The 6696-nt window shown below is 44.3% G+C and overlaps 1 protein-coding gene across 1 annotated transcript; it reads left to right on the top strand.

The window, feature by feature from the left end:
• The first annotated feature begins 808 nt into the window (after window positions 1-808).
• Window positions 809-3197, top strand: LOC123447528 (aspartic proteinase Asp1-like). Its single transcript, XM_045124137.1, has 8 exons — window positions 809-998; window positions 1085-1211; window positions 1375-1604; window positions 1872-2102; window positions 2246-2387; window positions 2512-2706; window positions 2795-2876; window positions 2960-3197. Exons 1-8 carry the CDS (start codon window positions 892-894, stop codon window positions 3076-3078), a joined length of 1233 nt encoding a protein of 410 aa, XP_044980072.1. The 5' UTR covers window positions 809-891; the 3' UTR covers window positions 3079-3197.
• The last annotated feature ends 3499 nt before the right edge of the window (window positions 3198-6696 follow it).

The raw sequence follows: 6696 nt of genomic DNA, 5'->3' as shown, positions 1-6696 counted from the left end.
AATGGTTGCTTGATGGAGTGGAGATTGAAACTGCCTCTGTCTATTTTTGTGGTTTCCAAGATGAGTCATCAGTACATATTTGGCTAGTAATATGCATATCTCTTTCGTCGTGGGGTGGACACAACCGTGAAACGTGTGCTTGAAGAATGACCAAGGCAGAAATGGGAACCTTTCTACTCTTAACATTCTGGGAAAACATTGTTATACAAGTTTTGCAGTTAAGTCACTGGAAATGAACCTACACTACATATGCGCACACAATTAGAGAGTTTCTGCAGTAAATAAAATATAGCATACACATATCTGGAAGACGTTGCATATACGTGTATCATGTACAGCCAAGCAGAACAGAATAAATTGACTTTCGAATTTCCAAAGTCAAAATTGAGCTGCAAAAATATGATGCCTTGTTATTTTGCTAGGCATGTATCATTAATTTGGAATGCCATTATATTTATTTTCCTAAGAATAGGTATTATCTATCACTAATATCTGAATGTCGCGCACAGCATACAGTTACGTAAATCCAAATAATATTTTGTGGTGTCTAAATCTTCTTTTCTGCCTTAATCTCACCAGGTCTGATTCAGAACACGTGAAATTTGCATCTAGTCAGCAGAAATTTCTTTCATTCCTGGTGGAAATTGGGGACAAAAATCATTTGCTCCAAACAAGGACTTAGCATCCAGGGAACTCGAGTGGAATTATGCATCACTTCAATATTAAAACTCACAGAAAATGCATAATGAAAAGAAAGCATCAGAGGAAATGAAGCTCCGAAGCCAGCGGCTATAAATACCCCCTTGGCACCACCGAAAGAAACACAGAGTTTCAGCAGAGAAGTGAGACCCCAGCAGAGTGCAAACCAGAGGTCTTCCTTCTTCCCCCACCATGGCTGCCATGTGGTCACCGATCATCGGTCTCCTCCTGCTCCTGCTCCCACTCGGGCCCTCCTCCGCCATCAAGTTCCCGCTCGAAGGCAATGTGTACCCTGTTGGGTATGTTTCTCTGAACTCTTCATGGCCTTCTCAGGCTTTGAGGTTTTTCTCTGTATATTTGACGCGCCTTTTCTGTATCTCTGCAGCCACTTCTATGCTACGTTGAACATTGGTGAACCCGCGAAGCCCTACTTCCTGGACGTCGACACTGGCAGCAACCTCACCTGGCTGGAGTGCCACCACCCGGTCCACGGCTGCAAGGGCTGCCACCCGGTAAAAACAACTAACAACACTCGGTTCTGCAATACCACATATTGCCGTTCAATTTGCAATACTTTGTGTTTGATGCCACATGTTCATTCCAAGATGGTTCTGAAAAATGTTTGGTATGATCGCTCTTTGCTTTTGATATATGCTTCGTTTAATTTTACCACAGAGGCCACCACACCCATACTACACGCCAGCAGACGGCAACTTGAAGGTGGTATGTGGCAGCCCGCTATGTGTTGCAGTGCGCAGAGACGTGCCTGGGATCCCTGAGTGCTCCAGGAATGATCCACATCGGTGCCACTACGAGATTCAGTATGTCACCGGGAAGTCAGAAGGTGACCTCGCCACCGACATCATTTCTGTCAATGGGAGAGACAAGAAAAGAATCGCTTTCGGGTACGGCGCTAACTGAAATATACTACTCCCTCCGTTCCATAATATAAGTCTTTTTAGAGATTGCACTAGAGGACTACGTACGGATGTATATAGACATACTTTAGAGTGTAGATTCACTCATTTTGCTCTGTATGTAATCCCTTAGTGAAATCGCTTAAAAGACTTATATTTAGGAACGGAGGGAGTACTATACTAGTGTTACATGTTGAGTGCCTGACTGTATTTGGATGTTGATGATGCATGCACGGTCACTTCCATTTTGCACAGATGTGGGTACAAGCAGGAGGAGCCAGCAGACTCACCGCCCTCGCCGGTAGATGGCATCCTTGGACTCGGGATGGGAAAGGCAGGCTTCGCCGCGCAACTCAAAGGGCATAAGATGATAAAAGAGAACGTCATTGGGCATTGCCTCAGCAGCAAAGGAAAGGGCGTCCTCTACGTCGGGGACTTCAATCCGCCCACCCGCGGCGTAACCTGGGCACCCATGAGAGAATCCTTGTAAGAATTGCTTTGTGATCATGGCTTTCGCTCTCAGTTTTTTTTTGGTTCTAACATGCACAGTTAGAGAAGGGTATCATTATTGCTTGTTTTCTTCTTTTCATTTGGTTCCAAACATTTATTATAGCATCGTTTCTCCCCAGGTTTTACTACTCACCTGGCCTAGCAGAGGTGTTCATTGACAAGCAGCCGATAAGAGGGAATCCAACATTCGAGGCTGTGTTTGACAGCGGTTCCACCTACACCCACGTACCTGCCCAGATATACAACGAGATTGTTTCAAAGGTACGTAAATAAATTTCAAGAGCACCACGGTGCGTTCTGAATTTCTGATGCCATAATACACGTATAATTTTGAACAGAGATAATAAATAAACAAAATGGTACTCATGTCATTTGAGTGTTTCAGGTTAGAGGCACTCTCAGCGAATCGTCACTTGAAGAGGTGAAGGGTCGTGCTCTGCCTCTATGCTGGAAAGGGAAGAAGCCATTCGGATCTGTCAATGATGTGAAGAACCAATTCAAGGCACTGTCACTAAAAATTACCCACGCCCGCGGCACCAACAACCTCGACATCCCTCCTCAAAACTACCTCTTCGTGAAGGCGAGCATTCGACGACCCAACCGATAAGCATCGCTGCACAATTAATTTGATGGCTAACATGTCTCGTGTACGTTTGTTGGCATGGCAGGAAGACGGGGAAACGTGCCTGGCTATCCTCGATGCCTCGTTGGATCCTGTTCTCAAGGAACTCAACTTCATCTTGATCGGAGGTACGATTCAGATGCAGATGAAACTAGTATAAACCTTGCCTGGTTTCTTCAATAGATTTCTGTTTTGATCCTCTGTTCTGCAGCTGTGACGATGCAGGATCTGTTTGTGATATACGACAACGAGAAAAAGCAGCTCGGATGGGTCCGTGCGCAGTGCGACAGGGTGCAGGAGCTTGAATCCGTCATCGATTCGCGTCTCTGAATAATGTTCCGGCCGACATAGCCAAGAGCCTTAACGAGAACAAATGAGTGCTCTCGTATATATGGTGTTTGAAACGCTGTATGATGTTCCCGCTTATAACGAATAAAATGTTGATCATACCGAGGAATGTGTGCAATCCTGGTATGATATTAGATTGACTGTATGCATGGTCCTCCTACTAAGAAGCAAACTTATTTTTCGGAAAGAATATAACACACTACAGACAGAGCACAGCTGGGCCTGAACCCCTGAGCGTGCATGTACGCTGCTATAGCTTGGATCAGTTCACACTTTAGAACTACTGGAGGTCCTGGTTGGACCTTTTGATCATGCATATGCCTTTTCTTCTATTTTTTCTGCTATATTCAGGTTGCAACGATTACTTTCGGGAATTGTAATCTTTTGTCCCTTATGTCTTTTTATTTGCAGCTGCACTTTTAGTCTACACCAGTTGCACATTTTCTGAAGTGTGTAATACAGTAAATATTGTACTTGTAATGTGCAACTCTATTTAGTTGATTCTTTTTTTGTTTTTGAGATCACGTTGATTCTATCCACTTGATGCTACATTTTGAGTTAATAAAAGCGCCATTTATCAGAAATTTTAAAAAAAAACTCTGCTTGGTTTGTGGCACTTCTAATATACGTACATCAGTTGCACATTTTGAAGATGTGGCAACCATGTACTTGTAATGTGCAACTGGTTCATTTGATCTCTACTCTTACATTTGATTTTTGAAGTTATACTTGTACATTTTTTCTGTTTTGTTTGGAGTGTTACACTTTTATTATAGACCACTTGCATGTTTTTCCAAATTGGCAACCAGATTTTGTGCTAGTAAATAATATTTATTCTACCAATATGCTACTAAATACTATAATGTCTTGTGTAGTAAAGAATATTAATGAATGGAATTGTCCAAAATTCGTAAGAGAACCGTACAATCTAGAGATGTCTTAGATTATTTAGGGACAATAGTAATTGTTCGATATTAAACTAGTGACGGATTGGATAGATCAGGTCAAATAGATTCCTTGTTTGATAATACACGTAAGGTGCACGTTGATCATAGATGGCGCGACGATTGGGCCAACCGAGGCGCAGCTCAATGATAGCCCCCCCCCTCTCTCTCTCTTTCACCCAATGACCCACTCTTGACCAGAAGACATTCAAGATGCATGTAGATGGTGAGAATTTGGATTTCTTCACTTAGGAGTCTCCCATGTTCTTAGCGGAAGGATGGGACACTCCACCCAAGTCTTCAGGCGAGCCATGGCGTCGGCTAGCAATCAAGTGTATGGAGACATGCGGCCAAGAGGAGCTCATGAATGCAACTTCCTTGGGGTCTCGTTGTTGAAGGGTGGAAGGCTGTCGACGAGGCTGGAAGCGCCCCCCCGAGGTCACAGAGGGCGTTGTCGTTCATTTGCACTCTGACACAAAAAATAGCAAAAACCTCAAAGTTGGGAGTTGTTCCTAGAAGGCACTCACAAAATGTGATGAAGTTGGTAATGTGGAGGACTTCATCGGATGAAAGATAGTGCAACTGGCAATCAAAGAAGAAGAGCATACCGCACACAGAGTTGTGCAGCGAGAAGGCGAGCCCCGACCGAAGTACTCTTGGTGGAGCACATCCTTGCCGCCATGGTCAGGGATGGAAGGACCTCAGTTCCAAGTAGTATGCGGATCAGATCCGCCGCCATGGACTTCTCAGCCACAAGTTGCTCGAGCTCTTCGGCAGAGAGGGCCGACGGGAACCACTTCCTCGTGGTGTCATTGGTCGTCCAATGCTTCTTCTTCTTCCCATTGCTCTACGATGACGGTGGCCTGAGCGGCGCCATGAGCATGGGCGCTTCCTTGACCCCCTTGGTCTTGGCCATCTAGTCAGAGACATGAAGATGGAACGGGAAGGGGGAAGGTGAGAGCTACAGAAGTATGGCAGTGACGGAAGATGCAAAGAGGCGGAATGCGGGAGGAGGAAGACAAGGGAAGCATAAGGAAAAGCGAAAGTGATGTTCTAATCCCGAGCTCACGTGAGCTCGGGTGAATAGTAAAATCATAAAAAATAAAAAAATCCATTTTTTTATGTGTGAAACTTTGACAAATGTTTTCATATCTTGCAAAATTTCATCATAGATCACTGATACGTCTCCGTCGTATCTATAATTTTTTATTGTTTCATGTCAATATTCTACAACTTTCATATACTTTTGGCAACTTTTTATACTATTTTTGGGACTAACATATTGATGTAGTGCCGAGTGTCAGTTCCTGTTTGTTGCATGTTTTTTATTTTGCAGAAAATATATATCAAACGAAGTCCAAATGTGATAAAAACTTACGGATATTTTCTTTGGAATATATGTGAATTTTGGGAAGTGGAATCGACAGAAGGCGGTGCCCGAGGGGCCCACAATCCAGAGGGGTGCGGCCTGGGGGGTAGGGCGCTCCAAGCTGTCTTGTGGCCACCCCGTAAGCCGGTTGGTGCCCTTATTTCGTCGCAAGAAATTTAATATCTGGATAAAAATCGTGTTAAAATTTCAGCCCAATCGGAGTTACGGATCTCCGGGAATATAAGAAACGGTGAAACGCCAGAATCTGGAAGGCAGAAAAACGCAGAAACAGAAAGAAACATGGAGAGAGACCCAATCTCGGAGGGGCTCTCGCCCCTCCGTCGCCATGGAGGCCAAGGACGAGAGGGGAAACCCTCCTCCCATCTAGGGGGTAGGCCAAGGATGAATAAGAAGGAGGGGGGCTATCTCCCTCTCTCTCCCGGTGGCACTGGAACGCCGCCGGGGCCTTCATCGTGACGGTGATCTACACCAACAACTTCGGCGCCGTCATCACCAACTCTCCCCCTTCTATACAGCGGTGTGACACCCCTTATCCCCGCTATAATATCTACTTAAACATGGTGCTCAACGCTATATATTATTTTTCAATGATGTATGGCTATCCTAAGATGTTTGAGTAGATACGTTTTGTCCTATGGGTAGATTGATGATCATGATTGGTTTGAGTTGCATGTTTTATTATTGGTGTTGTCTTATGGTGCTTATTTCCTAGAAACAAATTGATCGTTACTGTTAGTTGTGATGTTAGCTGACGGTACACAGTTGTTGTTACAAAATAGCTAGATTCTCGTGTGAATCATGCATGTGAGTTTGAATCAATTCAGCAACTAGCAAGCATGAACAAGTAGATCAGTATGCGCAAGGTTTGCATGACAAAGCCAGAGATGAACATACTGAGCAGCGTTTTGAACACTACAAAAGGAATTCAAGAAATACGGGCTCAAACTCTTAACTGAAATGCGCTCTTGATTTATGGATAAATACCTGGATAGAGCACCATAAGACTCAAGAAACGGTACACCATACATTTTATTACCATAGCTAGGTTTGTGTGTTGTTCCCCGGAGTTTGTTTTTCGGGAGATTGGCCCTTGAGTGAACGGGTTGGTGGTATGGAGTTAGCAGAGATGACATTATTTTCTCTCCCTGTCTTGTGCATCTCTGTTGGTTCCTTCTTTCTCCAATCATTTGGTTTGGTGCTTGCTGTCTGGAGCATAACTGCCCCCCCCCCAACCCCTACCCCCGTTTAACGAAATAGGATATCGAG

This window comes from Hordeum vulgare, chromosome 4H (assembly GCF_904849725.1).
Source record: "Hordeum vulgare subsp. vulgare chromosome 4H, MorexV3_pseudomolecules_assembly, whole genome shotgun sequence".
Taxonomy (NCBI): domain Eukaryota; kingdom Viridiplantae; phylum Streptophyta; class Magnoliopsida; order Poales; family Poaceae; genus Hordeum; species Hordeum vulgare.
This window is presented reverse-complemented; position numbering and strand designations above follow the sequence as displayed.